Genomic DNA, 19,983 nt, shown 5'->3' on the forward strand with positions numbered 1-19,983 from the left:
TAATTATTATATTCCACCAACTGAATGCAAATTCAGCTGAATTTATAAAGCAGATATTTCAAAAGATTGTAGTTTTATGTTCTGCAAAACAGCGCCACATTTCGTACCTCAATTCTATGCGACTTGATTGTGGCGCGTATACAGTCTGTTCCCAAGTTACGCGGTTCTCGACATACGCGACTGAGGAGATTCGCGTTTTTCTTAATTTTACAGATCAAATGTTAAATCACTGCAATTTGCTTCAAGAATTGTCCAATCCAGTATAAAATACATTTTTGCTGGTAAATTTAATCCACCTAAAAGCCGAAAATATCAGAATGTTCCGCACGAATCGTATCAAATAAATGATAAAGTGTATGAAAGTACTAAATTGAATAAAAATAACGAGTGAATAAATTGTAATTTGGCCGAAAACTATGAAGTTCGATTGACGCAAATAGTTGAGTTGCGCGTATGCCGTGGGTACGCACAAACCGCGTAACTCGGGAACAGACGGTACGCAAAATTTGACAAGAGGCGTTTACGTGCGCTAGTTGACAGGTCGTAATAACAGCAAGCGAGAAGCTTTGGATGAGAAAGAAGTCGAAGCGCTTGGATTCACCAAAAATATTTACACTTTTTAGCTCATCGTTCACGTTCGGTTATCATCCTCATCATTAGCGCGAAAGGCGCGCAAAGCTAAAACGGTGTCCTAAAGGTAGCCATTTCCAAGACGATTGCGCTGATGCGAACGGGCTGTGGCATCATCGGTGGGTGCAAATTTCTTGGCGTGCATCGAACCCAAACTCGATGGAACTTATGAACTCCGAACTGGTAAGTGAAAAAGCGGTAACGCCGCCTCGCGTAGCGGAACAACACTAACAACACTCTCACTGGCGTTCTTTGACTCCCGCGGGGGTGCAGAAACCGAAGTCAGCCTCGAATTTGCAGAAAGAGGAGCTGGTGTTGATATTCGAGGAGTATCAACAGAAGGCGAAGCTGGAGAACCTGGACGACAGCAAGGAGCGTCAAAAGTTCTGGACGGAGGCGACACAGCGACTGAACAAGATCGAGGGCGGCACGGTCAAATCATGCTCGAAGTGGGTGAAGTATTGGGCGGACGTGCTGATCAACCTGCGCCGAAAATGCCGGCTGGTGGTGGAGGGACGCTCGAAGCGCATCGGACCCACCCCGTTCGAGGTGCGCATCATGCGAGTGGGCAACCTGTACGATGTGCTGGAACAGTGGACCAAAGCGGTCGACAATGGCGGCGAAATGAGCACGCTGCAAAGCGTGGAAGAGGAATACTATCCCGAGGACACGGGCGTACAGAAGGAAGAGATAGTGGTGGAAAACTACACGGAGGATCCGCTGGACGAAGAGTTTGTGGCCACCTTTGCCAAACCGGTCGAGGAGCAGACGGCCCAAACTGTCACCACACACATGCATCTTCGGAAACATTCGGGCGAAGGCTATAAGCAGCTGGTCAACCACCAACACCAGACCGAGTACGTCGAGCTGACCACGCTGCACAATGCCACCAGCGAATTTTTACGACCCAAGAGCAGTGCAATGTCGGAGCCACAGGAGCGGCTGAAGGAGAGCCTGAAGCGCACCACCGAAAAGCTGGAAACAGTGATGAAGAAGCGAAGGATTGACGATTCTCAGTTTGCCATCGCCCAGGCGCTCACGAACATGTCCGCCGCCATATTGGCCCTCTCGAACAGTTTGAACGATCTGGCACAAGCCCTCGCCAACGGCACCATGTCGTGAGCGGAGCGTGCTGAGGTCTCCATGAACATAAATGAACAAACAAAATGCCGTGAGCAAAGCAAGAACAGGAGATAGAGAGAGAGAGAAAAAGAGCGAAAGGAGAGAAGCGCTGGAGCTGCGTAAGTAACGATAAAAAGTTAATTACTGGTTAAGGATGCACCTGCAATGCATGGACGAAATTTTATTTCTATTTTATTTGACTCTGGGAAACTGCAAACCCCCAAGACGACGGACTCGACCGACGCAACTAGGTACACGAAATAAATGTATCGTTTTATTTCATAATTTACAGTCACTCTTTTCGTATAGGTATCACAATAATGTTTTCAGTTTGCTAACGGTAATTAAGTAAACGCATGGAAAGGTGTGTCGCGCACCGACCGGCGGAAGGGGCCATGGCGCCACACCGAACTTATTTCTACAACCTTTGCCTTTCCTCGCCTCGAAACGTCGGCCTCTGATCCCGATCTGAAGTATCCTCTTCCGGGCAGGACTGTCTCTGCTTACAGCTAATTCTACTACGCGTATTGTATTTGAACAAATTCAAAACAAAAGAAAAGCATTACACATATATGGCTCCCGATGGGGCGGGGTAAAGAAAGTGAACGAAATGAACAAACGGAGACCATTCCTGACTTGCCAGCGGGTTGCCGGCAAGGCTTTCAACATTTCACCCTGCACGATATCTGGGAATATTATATCACTTTGGCCTATCTCTACCAATGCAAAATATTGTTGTTGTTGTTGTTGTTGTTGTTGTTATTCACACAAACCAAATCAAGCGTGGGTTGTGTTCGGCCTCTGGCGAAGGTTAAAATCATACCACTATACACGAACGATCAGGCTAATCGACTAATCGAGCTGAACTGTTTGGACACTCTCCACCTAATAACATCTACTGGGGTACTTGTTCTAAGAGGAAAAACTATGGAAAGGCAGTGTACTACGCGCGAGATGTCGAATATTTCACAGAAATGATTTAAGGGGACGACACACGGAGGGATGAAGGTGGGTCCTCCTCCTCCCTCACCCTCTGGAGGATCTCGCGCACTGGGCGAACAAAGTGTGTCTCTGGTTTAGTAGAAGGGCGTTGAAATACACAGAGAGATGGAGAGAGTGAGAGATAACAAAACCAAAAAACACACACACACAGGTGGGTCGTTAAATCGCTAGAAGGCACGCTAGAAGGCTGCTAACTACGCGATCGCTATATACGCTGCATTAATCACATATGACGCACGTGTCCTCGTGATGGCGCGTGGTGGTGCTGAATTTGTTGCATGAAATCTGGCTTAGCGGGGGCTGAGATGAGATGTAACGAGTGTGCCGCAACGCTTGGGTCATCCCTTACCGTTTGCAGTTATCGTAGAACGAGTAGGACCCGCGGCTGGCAATGTCGGCGTATTCGCGCTTCGGTGCGCACAGCTTGTTTGGATATTCAATGTTCCGTTTTCTGGGGATAGGGAGCAAAGGGAGGAAAACGTTTAGAGAACGATGGGCCGGTAACGAAACCTCCCCACTTAGTTTACTTACTCTCGCGAGGGCATCTGCATCGTTTCAACTTGAATCGATTTCACGTACAGATGGCTGTTGCACCAGAACAGACACAGCGTGGTCGGCTCCAGCACGTTCATGTCGTGTGTCCAGGCCAGCTCTACCTTGCGAATGCGATCGCCAAGATCGTGTGGGTTGGTGACCACCACCTGGTACGTTGTGCCGTGCTCCAGCCGAGCGGTGCCTTTCGGTGTCAGGTCGATGTTGCGCAGGGCACCTCGCTCCGAGAAGATGCCCGCAGTCAGATGGCCCTGTACCCACGGTTCAGCCACTTTCGGTTTTGCCAGCTCAACCGTAAATCGATAGTGACGTTCTAAGGGCATCAACGGACCATAAAGGTTAGAATATGTGCAAAAAACATCCCACATTGTTGAGTTGCTACTTACGACAGAATGGAAAATCACGCCCCGTGGCAAGAAAGTATTTGCCCGGCTGGGGCGCTACCGGGACACTGGATGAGCCGCTGATGACATCGTTCTCGGACACGTTTTGCCGGGCGGTTGTGATGGGCAGCGAGGCATGATAGCCCATCAGTGCGCAATTGCCGGACGTACACTTGAAGCAGTTGCCGCTGAGGAAATGCTGATACGATGGACACCGATGTGCTGTGGATGGGAGTTGGTTGCGATTAACAGAACGATCACACCATTGCGATCACAACTATAGGCGCGCGGAAGCCGACTTACCGACATACGGACATTTGCCGTTGATGCTGTCGATGAACAGTTTGATGGCGCGGATATGATTACAGGCCAGCAACACCCTTGACGCCTCCTCAATGCCATCCTTAATAAGTGTCAGCGGTATGGTGGCGGCACCTTCCTGCGACAGTGCACAGCCCGGCTGCTCCTTGCCGTTGTTGGGATAGAAATCAAGATGGCCACAGGCGTGCGACATACCGTAGCCGGGGATTTCTAGCCGAAACACACTTCTTCCATCGGTGTGGATGACGTCCACGAGGGTTGCGTCGGTCGGATCCAACCGTACGATCGGTCCCATACCCTGGAAGTACGGTTCCGCTGGATCGAGCCCGGTAATGCGTCCCAACCCTGGAATACGCTCTCCCGCGTACGCCGCCGTATGAGCACCGAGCGAATGTCCTATCAGATGGACGTCTTCCGGCTGCAGTCCCCGGTATTCTTGCAGCTTCCGGATGAGGTAGGCAATCTCCAAACCGACGAGTCGTGTGTTGGCCGTTGCCTGCGTGTAGAGCGGCAGTGATCCGCCGGCCCAATCGACCACGATCACGTTCAGTCCACCGCGCGTGATCAGCTCATCGCGCATCTCGGACACCCAGTTGGACAGGGGCGTATCGATGAAGCCGTGGATGATGAACTTGGTCGCCCAGTCCGGGTTGAAGTGGGACTTGACGAGCGTATCCTTTGCCTCGGCCTGCAGCAGCTGCCCATCGGTAGGGTTCTTCTCGGTGTACAGGATGAAGCGCGTGTTGATGACGCTGCGCGGTAGCGGAAACACGTTGAACGGCCGGAAGATCAGATGGTACCATTCCTTGGTGATGTTCAGGCAGCCCAGCTCGCCATAACATCGTGTCATATTTTCATCTACAAATGCACAAAGTAAAAGCAGATTCGGTTAGATGGACAATGTGTGTGTGTGTGTTAGCGCCAACGGCAGCAGCACGTTTGACCTGATTCCCGGCACAATCGCATCTTTAGCTTTCAATTAGCACAGTGTGTGTGTGTGTCTGTGTGACCTTCGCATACAGAGAAGTGCGATCAATCGATGGAATCGATTACCAGCCTCCCTCAGGCTCAGGTCTGGGAATGGAGGTGTGAAAAACGAAGGCCAGCGCCACTTGCCCGACACGACACGGTGGTGTGGTGGCAGCAATGAGGAAAGCATGGCAACAAACTGCAATCATTGCTGATCATGCTCGGATTGCGGAGGTGCACCTTCTCTGTGTTCTCAGCCTCGGTCGGCGTGGGTTGGTGGGGTTTTTTCGCCAGCGGAGATAGAAAGTGGTGGAAGCCGGTAATCGAAGCATAGCGCGTTCATTACTCAACGTGTTTCATCTCCGACAATAATCGTCCAACAAAAAAAGACAACATTCCCATGCATAGGAATAGACTCGAAAGGAAAAGGTGTAAAAAATACGCTATGCGTAACTGGGGCACTGAAGCAAGAGAGAAAGAGAGAGAGAGACCGAGGGACAGAGACCCTTACCAGCCAGTGATTTTGATTGTTTTTGCTCAACAAACGGCACATCGCACACGCACAAAGGTCTTGAGCGTTTTGTTCATTAAGTTATTAGCGAGTTATGGCTCACGATCGCGATCAATACGTCACATTTGGAAGGTGCTAAGCATCAACTTATCTAAAAAGTAACAAACCCCATTAAGTATCGCATTGTCCTGATGCAGAATACTCCAACGGCAACGGCCAAGAAAAGGCCATCGATTAGCAAACAGTGCAGACGAACAAAGAAACAAACAAAAAAATGCTCATAATTAGCTCACTTCTTCATTCGCGAAGCTTTCGGATCTTTCAAAACGCACCGATGGCCGACCGCCGAGAGGATGTCGCCATTTGTCGGATGGAGGCACGCATTTGGAGGAACAGTATGGGTTCCCGTTGTCGCTCGACGCTCGACGAGTCGATAAAATAACGCTCGCCTTCAGTTCGGACACCCCGATGAACAGGTAGCGTGATTAAAATCTATGTCAAGAAAGCATAGAAGAACAGCTGACCTTGGGACGCGCCTCGTGTTGGACAACACAGACACATACACACACTAACACGCACATTGGGAGTGAGGCTGAGGAAGCGTATGCTGCGCTGCAACAGCTGATGAAGTTGTCCCTCCGCTGTGTACGCTCTAGCCTTCTGACCCACCAGCGAGCGAACGAACGATCGTTGTTGGCATTGAGGAAGAGTGAGGCAAAAAACCATACACCACCATCGTACTGTGCGCGATTAGTCGCGAGGTAGTCGGATACTTACATGGCAGCCAGGGAAGGTTGATGTTGTCCATCCGGGCCCAGCTGAGCGCATCCAGGGGACCTGCCAGGCCGGGATCAACCGAGCAGATGATGCTTATAGCTAATAATGATGAAGCTAGAAAGCTCAACATCGTTTTGGTGGGTCTGGAAAGAGAGGGAGAAAAGACAATAATGTGACACCCATTAGTGACAATTTAACCGTCGCTAGAAGAACTAGAAGAAGGTGGATGGGTGGGTGATGATAACTACTTAATGGCTAACGACATTATGACACACACACGCACACAAACGTACTTCCTCGCATTGTCGTGCGTGTACTAGGCGCACACATTAGATGGACGTCAAATTAAACTGTCGACTTTGGAACAGGGACTAACAGTAGCAGCAATGACGCACCCGGCCCGAAACGAAATAAAGAAACCCCCTTCCATCCTGCACTCTCGCCTCCCCCCTTGCTACCCCGGTTGCCAGAATGTCACGAAAAAGGGAAGCAAACGACGGCGCGACAGGCGCGCAATCATTAATAATCATGCTGCACCGTTGCGCGCTGCCGATGACGGCGCACAAAGGGAGGATCCCCCGTATTGAGCAACGAGCGAAGCGACGAACCCATTCCAACTCTGGCCAGTTGAATGTTCGAACGTTCAAGCGTATCAAGCCAGCTATCGGCTCTCGTCAGGTTTCGTTCACCGCACGCCGCGTCGATCATGGAAGTGATCGTTGATCGATACAGACGCACACACTGATGCTTATGATGGCAACGGGGCGGTGAGGTGAGGTGAGCTGTCGACAGTTTACAGGCTTCAAATATTTGGAAAGGTCGACCGGTTCTTCAACCAGCATCACCCCGACCCGTCCACGGAACGAAGGGTGTGCGCAAGATCGCAGTATTTTCGGTAAACATTCTTACATCTTCGGGGAAGCTGTCTGTCGAACCTGCTAGTTGAAATGTGAGCTGTCGACGTATTTGCGGCTTAAACGAAACCACGAAAACAACTTTTTTTATTGAGTTTTGCTTTTCAAAAATGCGCATTACCTCCCCATCTTTCTTCCCCGACAGAGGGAATGGATCGTGTATAGAATTAGTCGATGATTTAATAAGCATCGTGTACGCGAACAATTGAAGCACTCATTTTGCAATCGTTGTCACCGCGTCAGCCCTGTACCACGTACAGGCTCAAATCATTCATTAAGCGGATTGAGAAATCCACTGTCAGCAAGCGGTTATGTATCCCGGCTTGTGCATTCACCGTTTGGTGGAACGAAGAGGGGGATGGCAACGTCAATTTAATGAACGATTGAATGAAGCATCCGATGACGATGCATTTACAATTCCCGGTCCACGACGGTGGGCCCTGCTGCTGGATAGATGGTGGACCGATCGAGAGAGAGAGAGATCACCGAGAGCAGGCAAAGAAAGGGAAAATAAACATTAAACACCGTACATAAAACAGAGTGAGAGAGAGAGAGAGAGAGATTCAATCTCGCTGCCGCAAAGCAGGCCACGTCTGAGAAAGTAAAAATCAAGTTGCAATTCAAGCGAGTTGATTGCGCGATTGACCACCGATCCCGATCTCTGACTCCGGAGCTCCTCGTACCTCTCGTACCGTTGGTGTAGAAAAGAAAGTCCACCCCAGTGCGAGAGCTGGGAGCAATGTTGGAGCAACAAAAAAAAAGATCACTACGATGCATCGCCATAAGAGGGCGGCGACGGTTGATTTGCAATTAAATAATACCTCTAATGCACACTCCGCCGGACGACGGCCAGTCCTCCTGGTCGGTTCCGACGCCGTGCCCGAATGCGGAAAACATTCCGGACGGGTGGAATGATTGCTAAATTAATTAAATTTCGACTAGTTAGTTCGATCGATTGGATTGCGAGCGCGGAGGAGTAGACCACTATCCGGCGTTAGCGCATTGTGTGAGTGTGAACGACGGGGAGACGGGCTACAATAGAAAGCTACACCCCAAAAAGCAACGGTGTGGTGCGGTATAATTAAACGTACAGCAAAACATGTGCCATAATTTATTGCACTGCCTACGAATGCAGTTGGCACCCGCACGTCGCCACCGTTGGACAAGAATGATGATTTTATGGAAGTGTGTCAAACAGATGCGATCACCAGCGTACATACGCAGCTGTGTTTGGCGCCTCCACCTCCACCGCGAAACAAAAGACTTGCGCGAGTGGGCTATGCGTAGTAGGCGACGAACCTGACTGCTGCAAGAACTTTCGTGTCGCGCGTGCGTCGTGTGTGACAAAAAGCAACAAGGTGAGATATGCATCAATGGGGAGCAAAAAGTGAGCCCTCTTTCTGTTCTACAGCACGGTGTAATATCGGTGTATTTACATTAAAGTACGTTTCTAGTTTGAATAATTTGCCCATTGTGGTTGCCTCATCGTAAGGCGCTGCCCTGTTGTTGCGGCTGCTGCTGCCGCTGCTGCTGAGGTGTTGCAACTTGCAAGCATAGAAAGAAACACCTTCATTTTCGCGTGCTCACAAAACAAAACAAATGTAGCCCGTATTGAACCGAGAGCGTTTGGGGCCGGCTGAGCGAGCACGCGACCATAAGCCGTCGACACGGTGCGCCAAAAGGTGAAAAATAAATCGGAGCAAATTGCCGCGACCGAGGACTGGCCGGGTGCGGGGTGTGTGAATGTGAGAGAGAGCGCGCGCGCGCACCCGTTTAGGTGTGGATTATATCATCCCGGTGTGCGCAGCCAGGCCAGGCCAGACCAGGCAGCAGCCGGCCAGCAGAAGCAGGTTAAAGTGCGGTCGAGCTGCTCGAAATGCCGCCGGCAGGCAGTCAAGCGCAAGCAGAAGGGTATGCGTTACAGCCCCGGTACACGTATGTTACCGCCACGGATTGACACAGTTTGTGTCCCACCGACCTACTACTGTTGCCTTTGAACTGCATTTGATGGAAAGCTCGCTGAACTGAGACGCCCTGACAGTAGTGTGCACTCGGTGGTACCGTCGTGTCAGTGTTTCATCTCTATCGATCCGTTGTTTTTATTTTCATAATCGGACTCAATTCCTGCATTACCTTGAAAAGGAGTAAGAAACACGAAAAAGCGCTTGATGTTCAATAACGTACAAGCTACTCTCAACACCAAGATCTGGTGCAGATGAGCTGGAGGAAAAGGACGGCATAATGAATGTCGCTTTTTTTCGGGACTTACGAAACGCACTTACTTTGCACATCGGCTCTGTGTATGGCCCTGAACATTTCCTCTTCTGAGCGTCACGTAAATGCCGATGTTTATTTTGGCTAAAGCTATTGCTTCTGCTGATTGCATGTCAAAAATTGACATTGCGTTGCAGCAAGACGCGCAACGATCGGTTGCAACACAGTCGTCAACTAATGTTCACGCTCACACCGTAGCCTTTGCTCATTAGGCTGACCGGAGACATCCCAAACTATCCTATTAACTCACTTCTTCCTCATACTCAGCGGCAGGATCAATAATAATGACCCTCGGCACCCATCACAGCGGGGAAGGAAACGAGTTTGTGGCCACTTCCTTCCTGCTTAAACGCTCCCGTCACCGACATCGGCCAATCTTCCGTTTCCTGTCATTAGGAAGGTGCCGTACAAAGTCGTTGCCGATGTCGTTCCCGTGCTTCCCGCTCACACACAATCGCCCTGGATCGATCACCCTGCACTCACACACAGACAGGCATACACGGCATGGCACGAAGATGATGAATACCCCCGGTTTTCCATATCCACAACCCGCTCCGCTCGGAGTAATGATCAATGAAGGAACGCACGCGGTACGACAGTTAGCACACACTGCAGCGAGCATCGCAGGCAACTCGTCCAAAAGACTCGTTTTCAATTCGATCCGCGTCCCGTCGACCAGTTTTGTGACGATCGTATCGTACCGAAAAGCTTCGAGAAGAAACGATCATCGCTACGGTACGATGTGTTTGTGTTTGCGTTCCATTGAAGGCATTCTAAAATGGGTGTTTTTTTTATCGTGTGAGGACGGCGAACGCTGACTTGAACATGAAATATGTTGCTCGTGGTCCGCGAAAATGGGTCGAGTTTACAAAAAAATCGAAACGGCTGCTCCCACCTTTTCACGCAGAAGCCCTCTTTACCTATCGTATTTGCTTACGGTTCGAGTGCAATTCTTCTTCGACGCACATTCGCCAACGATCGTCGATCGCTAAGCACCTCGTCGTTCACCTCACAAAACGTAAACAAACGTTGCGTAATGATTTGCTCGGTAATCCTCTTCGCTCTTCGCGTTGCCCGTTTGCGCTAATATATCTGCCGTGTCATGAAACTCCTCCCCGTGATCATCAACCACCCCTTTCGAACAAGCCCTCTCAGTAAAACGAAAGTGAAACTAAAATCGATCGCATCGATCGCGCGGCGATCTCCTGGCCGATCCTTTAATTATCGCAGCTAATACTTACGTTTAAGAAATAATGCATCAAATCTGCAGGCTCTCACTAGAGGCAGTGAGTGTGTGCGAAAGCCTGCCTGCCACAGTAGATCAGTAGAACTGCGCGGTTCGGGTTTGACGATTTGTGGCGGGATTAAATGCTGCCCCAGGGACCGTCTGCAGGTTTTGCTGTGCCTACAGGGAAGCTACACACATGCGTTTTTGAAAGGGGAAAAGAAAAGACAGAGAGATATAAGTTATACCCCTCCAACGATAGCGATGCACACAGAAACGGCACAACATACACACAAACAACACACACACACACATGCACACACAAACACACTTGCAGTGAAATTTCACCGCCGACGGGGAAAATTAGACAGACGTTATGTAGCCACCACCATCGCAGTAGGCCTCTCGGTAACCTCGGGAGCAATTCATCATACGAGGTCGCATTTAAAATCGCACACACTGAACCTGGGCGGTCGGGGGTCATAGCGTCGGGTGCATCTCTGACTACGAAACAGAGCAATTGGAATAACGCACCACGCGAGCGAGAGAAGTTGGTGTTTCGAAATGTGCGTTTGTGTTTGGCTTGGCCGATGCACTCGTTTTGTTGTGGTTGTTGTTCGAATCGGTTTTTCCTTCTTTGCTTGCTTACTACTAGTACTTCGCTTCTCGCAACCTTTCCAATATCATGCCAAACACACTCGTAGCGCAATGTTCGGCTTCACTGGTGCAGTAAGGTGGTGTGAGTGGTGGTGGTGGTGTGAGCGTTTCCTTGTCCTGTCCTTCTTTAGACCGAGAAGCTTCACGACGTTTGAAAGTATGCGCGCACCGATCAACCGTCCGTGGGATATCCTTTTCCTTCAAGGCCTCCTTTAACCGCACGCCGTGTTGTCACACCGTTCACTGTAGCTTAACACCGAGTATAAAACTGTGTAAGTGTGTCTACCTGTGGCTGTGTATGCGTCTGTTTTGATTTATTGAATAACAACCCTTCCTGTTCGTGTGCTGTTGCAAAAGGCGGGCCTGCGAGTATCACATCAGTTTGTTTCCGTATTTTAATATTATTCAGCTACATCACACCCGAGAACCTTTTCCTGTCTACCTTTGCTGTCCAGTATTTTATCTGTAACACTCGTTATGATGCGTTATTTAAAGTGCACTTCCTCCTTCACACAAACCCAAGCTCACACACAGAGACACACACACGCACACATTCACACACACACAGAGAAATACGCGTGATCTACTTTGTGGAATGCAATTGCAATCGGAAAAAAGCGCAACCAAACTCACTCTCTCACTACGACGAGGTTGGACGAGGCGGAAAAGCTGTGTTGTTGTGGAGGGGCGGGCGGTGTGTGTTTTGCGCCCAGCGCGTAAAGCTTCTACGACGTTTGCACACTTTCACTGTCTGTGGTTGAATGAGACACCCAGGGTGGATTCTCCCGAACGTCATATAAAATGTTTAACCCCTTCCAGTGCGCCTTCGTGCTCTCGCCGCTCGGGGTGAGCAAGCAGCGGGTTGAGCGCGCAGACTGTGGCGTGAGAAAATGAGAAGCTTCGAGAGAGCATGACAGAGAGAGAGCGAGAGAGAGAAGGAGCCAATGAGAGAGTTAACCCTTCAGGTATGGTCTCTGTAGTATAACTGCGCACTGCTTGCTCCAGTCAAACGAAAATTAAAGCAATTTTCGAAAATGGATGTGTTTTTTTCTAATGCATAGGCCAGGAAGATTGCTTGGAGGGTGCATACGAATGTATTAAACAACGAAACACAACGATTAAGATTCAAAAGCTAATAACAAATCGTTTTAATCTGTGTCCCAATGGCTGCTTATTGGCCAACGCCATCGGCAGAGCAAGATGCACCAGCACCAGCACCAGTTCCGCCTGTGGTGGCATGGCGGTGGTGGTGGCGGCAGTACACACGCCGAGGGGGCTCGTCCTTTTGGAAGTGGATGCTCATTTTACTTGCTAATATGGCACCGCGCGCGATTGTTGTTGTGGATGTTGCGATCTCGCACACCCCGTGCCGGCATCGCTTACAAATGTCACATTGTGTGTGTTGGAATTTGGAAAGACGTTCAAAGCCAACGACTTTGATCGGGCACCACCGGCACCGGCGGCCTTCATGGCCTTGATTTCCAGTATCTGCTTTGGGGCTTTTGGCTTGGATGGGCTGCTTCGATTCGGCTGCCGGTGTTCTTCGATGTGAAATGGAAGAAGAAACGCATGCTGCTACGTTGCTAAGGAAACCGAAACAAAGTGCATAGGAGAGAAAGAGAGCGCGAGAACGAGAGAGTCTGCAGTTATGTCTGGTTACTTCAGGTCAATTGTTAGAATTAGAAAGGTTACATCAAGCATGTGGCGGTAACCTTACACCTCTCTGATCAACATTCCGAGCTTGGCATTTGATGGCACCAACTACGCCTCGTGTCAATCTGTTTGGCCTTTCTATCGAACCGAAGGCGTAGAAGGTTCTATCAAGCGCTTTTTTGACATTGGAATGCCGCGGCATTGGAATGATACGGTGGCTGGCTGGTTGGCTGGTTGGCTGGCTGGCTGGCTTTCCATTCTGTAACCGGGCGTTCCCCCTTGAAAAGCTTCTCGAACATACTGACGGACCCCAACAGGCTAATCCAGGTTAATGGCCGATTGTAATCGCTGCAAGAGTTTCACTTTTCACAAAAGATGACAACAGGGAATGACAGCGAGATGAGATTCGTTTGCCAGACAAAAAAGAAGGAATGCGACATCCGGTGATTAATGATGCTGTGGAATGATGCAAACGGGGCCTGTTTTGTCGGTGCACGGGGACAGCTACTTAGCTTAAGTCCGATGTAACGGACTGCGTTCCTTCTCACGTGGGCAAAGATTACAGCCCGCTCAATTGACTTTAAGCCCATAAAAGCTGATGGGAAACGGAACCTGCAGCATTGCTCAGGCGCGTCATGTTACAGGTTAACTGGTCCCTCCTCTCCCATTGCTGTGTAGCTGCTTCTGATTAAGGTAGACCCTCATTATAGGGCTGTCAGAGGGTGCACTATTATCATGCGACAGCTCTAGGACAGCCCGGGTTCTCCTCCTTCACACCGGTCATTAAACCTTGGACAGCGCTTTGGCAGGGCCGTACCTAATTAACAGCTTCGTGCTATTTCCGTGGTCGTCGCGGCCATTCGTCATGCGGCACATACTTTCTGCCAGTGGCCCAAAACCCCGTTCTAACGAGACACCACGGAATCGGTGATCGGATGTCTCGAAAAATTCCGTCTTACTTAAAATCGGCAACCTCCATGCCCAGGCAATGGCGCAACAATGGTAAACGTTTGGGAGGATCTTTCCAGAAGGAAAAATCGACCCTAACCGAATCGACGCCTGGTGGTGCGCCTTTTAAGAGTGGATTTCACGACAGCAAGTGCCCATTACCGTCGAGCAGCTTCTCCGCCCGCCGACAAGAACCGACACGAGGCGAACGGCGTGAAAGAAAACACGTTTACCAAAGGCCCGAGAGTCGAGAGTGGCCGATCGTATGTGTATGCCCGCGGAATTGCGCAGATCGCCAACGCTCCCCCCCTTTCCATAGGCTCCACACGTGGGTCATCGATGTGGAAGCTTCGATGCACTTCGAACTTGGGGCGTGTTGTTGTTGTTGTTGATGTTTGTAAGTGTGTGTGAGTGGATACTTCAATTCCGTTCGGCCGTGGTATCATTTCATCATAATCACCAGCGCTAGGCACCAATACACCAACCAACCAGCGCGGCCAGCGGGCGCGTCGAGAACGTAAACCCCAACACTTTGGCACCCCGCCATATCAACCCTCCGACCCGAGCACGTGCGTGCATAAGTGGTAAAGATCGGCACCATATAAGCGCGGCCGCGGTGTCCGGTTTAGTTGTGTGCTGGAAAGCACCGTCCGCCCAAATATAAGCGTAAATATGCGGCTCGCGTCTAACGAAGCTGACGATTGAGCAAGAACCAGAAGCGGTTTTCAAGTTTGAGCAGTTAAAAACACACACACACACAGACACACACTCATGCTCACTACTTTACCACCATCGATGCTTCCACGATATTATTGTACGAGCCTTTCCGTGCAGGACGGACGATAAGCAATTTTTCGAGCCGTGTGTGACGAAATCCGCGCCATCATAGCAAAGCGTGCGAGCGCACCCTCCATCCACGATCAAAGCATGCGGGGTGGTGTCGCGCACGGCTGGCGCTGGGCCACTGCACACTGCGATGAATCTTCCTTCCCAGCGTCACACCAAAGCTTCTCGGCGCTAGAGATCTAAACGACGACAGCGCAAGCGACGAACCTCCCCGTTGCTCCGGCGACAAACGATCAAAGTACCTCGTGCGTCATGCCCTAGTCGCGCTGCGCGCAAACGTAAACCGTTATCGTGTGCCATTCCGATGAAAATGACTTGCGCAATGATTGTGGAGACGTTGGCGCGCTAAATGCTCGATGATCGTGATGCTTCTTCTTCTGTACGCTGTGTGTGGGGAGTGTTTTGGACAAGGATCTCCCGTTTTACCGCGAGCGTCTAGCCACCGAGAAGGGGTTTCCCTTGTGCACGTAGTAGCTCCGTATTACGAGCCTCGTTTTCGGAGGCCAAAACCAAGAGACAGTACAAAATATATAACATGAACAGACGGACGGGGAGGGGAGAGTGGTGGGTTTGATGCAGGGCGATGCAGATGGCGTCACTTCCTTGTTATTGTCTTTGTGTCGGCCTAGGCAAGGCACGAAGTGTTCTGCGGTCGTTTGATCGTGGCTTTGGCGATTATGTCGCTTGATGGTGACATCTAGCGACGTAAGTCCCTTGCGCTGTGGACGTAAATTCGCTTTCAAACGAGACCGTTAGATCGATAAGATTGGCAGATTACAACCATTGGGATCGATCTTGCATTCTTGACAGCATTAACAGCCGACCATAACGATAACAACAATTGCAAATCGATGAATGATAAAATATGTTCCATACAAATCCCCATCAAGTGTGTGTGTGCTCGACTGTCCTCAATCTCCTGTTTGTGGCTTTGTGGAAGGCATTTACGGGCGTCCTCTTAGTGCGCGACATTCGAATCCGAAGCAATTGATCCCAACGCACGGCGACACAGATCGTGTTTCACCTGCCGCCACCGGGACGTTAGGTCAGATTCCAATACCCGGGACACTCACTGATGCCAAAGTTCGAACGTACACAGAGAGTGGACGTACATGGACGGACAGCGTAACGAAACTGCACCCAAGGAGTCCCGGCACTGTTCCCGATCGCGCAGTTTTGCGTCCTAGTTTAGCCGTTAAAGGACAGGTTCGCCCCCCTCGTACCAGGCAGAAGCGGAATAATGGGGAAGGAGAATATTTAGATCAAAAGGCGCGCTGGTGTAGTACGCCAGGGCCCCGCAAGTGTGGCGCAAAAGTGTGTCGTGCGCAGTCGTTATGTAAAATGCTTTTCAGACCCGCGCCGTGACCACCGTTTGCACCGGGTCTTGGGTTTTGGCCGCGAGACACTCTAATCTCTATGTTTTATTACGATTTCACTTCCTCGTTCGCATGCCGATTTATCTTTCCTGCTTGCTCGCGCATGGCTTGCGGCACACGTTTGCGCCGGCCCGCGTGTGGAAAGGTACAGGCGGATCGAGGGGGCCGAGGGCCGGGCCATTCAGCTGGCGTCTACTAACTTAAGTCTGGCTGTGTACGCCATGCACACACGCGTTCGCGCGCGCCCACCCGCCCAATACACTTTCCATCGAGGTCAGACGCGGTTGATGGAAAGCCCGGCTAAATGTTTCCACGCGCCATTCCGCCTGGCGGCTGGCAGTGCCTTTTTTGTTGGCCTCGGTTCTATTTCTACCGCTACCCTTGTATTGTTGCCAGTCTGTTTTTTTCTACACTGTATGCCTTTATTGCAGCCGTGTGCATAGACGCTCTCTTTCCTTATAGTGGCGATCGCAATTAGAGTGCTTTCTTTATTTCAATGCAACGAAACGCAAGGAAACGGAATCGAGAGCAGAATTAACAGACGGGTGAAAAGGGGTGAAGGTGGAAGGGTGGCAGCTCTGTGCCAATAGAAGGTGGAGAAATCCTGCCCATCGGAGAATGTCGGTAACATCTTCCACGTTGCCCAAGAACTTCTCAATCGTGTCGACGCGAGCTGTTTTTTTACCAAAACGCTTCCAGCACCTTCTTCTGGAATGCGTCGTTGCGGGAACAACACGTCTTGGGAATAATTTAATTTTAAACCCCGAAAGGTTAGAATATTTGATCAGTTGCAACATCTTCGACCGGTTTTATCCGCGCCCCGTTGTGTTTTGTTTCCTTCGAAAAGGAACAGGGAAAAACACGCTTTTTATGTCGCTTGCGGAAACATAAACCACCAGCGTCATCGGCTAATGACGGTGTGTGGATTTCAAGTATCCCGCTGATTGCCTGTCCCCGACATCCACACTCCACTCCCCTCTGCTAATGGAGAGCCTTTTCATCGAAAGGATAGAAATGAGGTGACGGAAGACCAAGACCGGCCATCTCACACAACACATTAGAGGGGGGGGGGGGGGTCCTGTCTCAGTGTGCACCTTCGTTTCGATGATGCAATTATGAGATTATACTATAAGAACTTTACTCTGTCCCTCATTTAGCGCCACTAAGCACTACGCGCGTCGTCGACTCATTTAACGGGTGAACTTGAGCTGAACCCCGGCTGAAGGTCGTACACATAGTAGGCCGGCAGCGTGCACAAATGAGCGCATGAGGCGGGAGCGTATACGCAGCCGTTCTAGAGATCAACGCGCAAATGCAAACGCAACGCGGGGGTACGCGGGAAAGCCTCGACAGCGAGTGCGCACGGCTTTAGTGCGGTCGAGTTAGGTATTCTCAGCTACCTTCACTTCAATCTCTGTTGGTGGACCTCAATCTCGCTCGTTGGAGGGTTGTGGGGTCAGGTTAATTGGCGCTGTTTCCTCCCCACCCAGTTAATTCTTGCTGCAAAGTTTTCATTTCTTTGCTCACTTTTTTAAGTAATGCTTCTCTTCTTGCCATTTGCCACAAATCCCATTAGGGGTGACTTTCAATCTCGAAATGGAACACACACACGTACACACTTAAAAAGTCAAAACAAAACAGGCTCCAGGTGTGCGGGAGCAATGAAAAAAAGAAGTCGAATGCAGCAAAGAACAATTCCTGCTTCTTGTTGCACTTTCGATATTTAAAAAAAAACGGCGCAATGCACTTTTCAGTAAACAACAACACCAGCAACTGAAGGTCCAGGGCACACACACTCGCACAAACAATCCGCACTGAAAGGCAAGTACGAGTGGGATGAAAAAAAGCAACCCTGCCCCCTCCCCCCCCCCCTCCTTCTCACCCAGTTTTAAACGTAGGCAAGGACGAATGGATCTATCGGAATCTCGACACTCGACTTCTGTGAGCCAGTTCGAACCGGATCGTTGTCGTGGTGAAGTGTTGAATTATGCTGCCAGAGTCCACACTGTTGGCTGGTGCATTCGGTTGCAACCGCCACAGCGCCACTGTTTGGACGTTTGCCTTTTTGCCTTTTCCCCTCCCCACCCTGCCCCTCCTCTCTCTCTCAATCGAATTCACCCCCGGCCCCGGCGTAAGTTGTAATTGAATTATGGTCGACGGTATCTTTTCAACACCATTCTCCTGCTCGCCATTTCGTCAAGCACGACACAAGGGGAGAGAAGGTGTGTGTGTGGGGTAAAGGTGCACAGGTGCGGAGAAGCGAAAGTAAAAACAAAAGTACGGATAGGTAGAGGACAGATTGAAGCACAAAAAGCAAACAGATTGTGTGTGGAAGAGGGCCGGGATTGGTCGATGCCGGCGTCACTAACCTTTCCCAAAGATTCTCCGTTCTCCCAATGTTCGCTGCCCCCGGGGTGCTCCCCAAACTGGACCGGCTTGACTTGTTTTTGGAATGGGCGGGAATGACGGGAGCGTGTGGCGCCGTTGACCTCATTTAACCCGACGCGTACGGCGCCAGTGGTTTTGTTGTGGGCTCCTGTGACCCATATGGGTTTACCGACCCCCACCGGGTTATCATGTCATGTGTGAGGTCACCGGCATCAAAACAGTTGGCCAGTAGACATCGTTTGCCGGGGTCAACCGGTCCATCGGAGGCCGTTTGTTTTGTTTTCCGAACCAACATCAAATCGATCGCGATTGCGCTGTGTCCGTCCCATCGTCTCATCGAGTTAACTTCACTCTCGCATTCCAGCACAGTAGGCTTTGGCGAGGGAGCACCGCGGATGCTTTCCGCACCGAGTGGAATGCGCACCCCACTCATTATGAAATGCGCCAAACGAACTGAGTACGCGCGTTTCTGCACGTGCTCCACTCATTTCATGCATTTTTGGTGGTTGTTCGATTAATATTAACGGCCATTACTACTTACCTTCTCCCTTCTATCCGAGTGGTTCCTAAAATTCTGGCTTAGCTTAAGTCTTTCTGGAGCTCTCCTTTTTTCCACACAATTACACAATGGAGTTTGTTTGCTTTTGTAAAGTTGCTGTGAAACGTAGCGGGACGGCAGAGCGGAGTAACACCAACTCCGAGCAAGATTTCGATCTGCCTGAAAGGAAAAACCATGGGCTGGGTCTCGCGTAACCATCGTAACCACGTGACGGGTGGCTTCGATCGGGCCTCGAGAAGAAAGCAGGCACTGCTGGCTGGCTGGCTGGCTGACAGGCCGATGGCGGTGAGAGAGAGAGAGAGAGAGAGAGAGAGAGAGAGAGAGAGAGAGAGAGAGAGAGAGAGAGAGAGAGAGAGAGCGAGAGAACGCCCAGGTGAGAAGCCGGCTGAGGCTGCACTTGAGGCGAGTGAGAGATTGAGTCTCGTGACATAATCTCACTCACTCTGCGACTGCGTTCGAGCGCCCCGTAAACTCCATCTCCTCCAGTCCCTGTCGTGGCGAATGGTCGCGAATCGTACGCCAAAGCCAGCAGAAAGCCCGCAGTAGTGTAGTAGAAGAGGGCAACGAAAGGAAAGGAAAAAAAGCATAACAATCTGCAATAGAAAAGCATCCCCAGACCCCACCACCCTTCCTTGCCCACCGTGAAGGCACATCCCTTCCATCGATTTTTTAACCCTTCGGGTGTCGCAATGCACGAGAGTGGTGATCGACGATCGAATGAAGAAGAACGCGCCGCAGCGTGTGGTGGATTATATGAGGCTTGGCGGCCAGGAGCCATTCGCTGCAGTGCGATAATTTCGTGCCTTATGGTGTCGGTGGGCACGGATTACAAAGCGTGACGATCTTGATCCGCTCAATTTGGGCCATTTGGATGGT

General features: G+C 50.5%; 2 protein-coding genes across 2 annotated transcripts; one reads left to right on the forward strand and one right to left on the reverse strand.

Annotated features, from left to right (window-relative positions):
• The first annotated feature begins 533 nt into the window (after window positions 1-533).
• Window positions 534-2,037, forward strand: LOC120950377 (uncharacterized). The gene is made up of 2 exons (XM_040368363.2): window positions 534-813; window positions 904-2,037. Exons 1-2 carry the CDS (start codon window positions 790-792, stop codon window positions 1,750-1,752), a joined length of 873 nt encoding a protein of 290 aa, XP_040224297.1. The 5' UTR covers window positions 534-789; the 3' UTR covers window positions 1,753-2,037.
• On the reverse strand, window positions 1,894-12,121 carry LOC120950376 (pancreatic triacylglycerol lipase-like). Its single transcript, XM_040368362.2, has 7 exons — window positions 11,971-12,121; window positions 10,697-10,871; window positions 6,268-6,410; window positions 3,993-4,868; window positions 3,693-3,911; window positions 3,286-3,619; window positions 1,894-3,205 (listed from the first exon to the last, which is right to left on the reverse strand). The coding sequence occupies exons 3-7, from the start codon at window positions 6,395-6,397 to the stop codon at window positions 3,100-3,102; spliced, it is 1,665 nt and encodes a 554-aa protein (XP_040224296.1). The 5' UTR covers window positions 6,398-6,410; window positions 10,697-10,871; window positions 11,971-12,121; the 3' UTR covers window positions 1,894-3,099.
• Between the last annotated feature and the right edge of the window lie 7,862 nt (window positions 12,122-19,983).

The sequence above is a fragment of the Anopheles coluzzii genome, chromosome 2 (assembly GCF_943734685.1).
Source record: "Anopheles coluzzii chromosome 2, AcolN3, whole genome shotgun sequence".
Lineage (NCBI taxonomy): Eukaryota > Metazoa > Arthropoda > Insecta > Diptera > Culicidae > Anopheles > Anopheles coluzzii.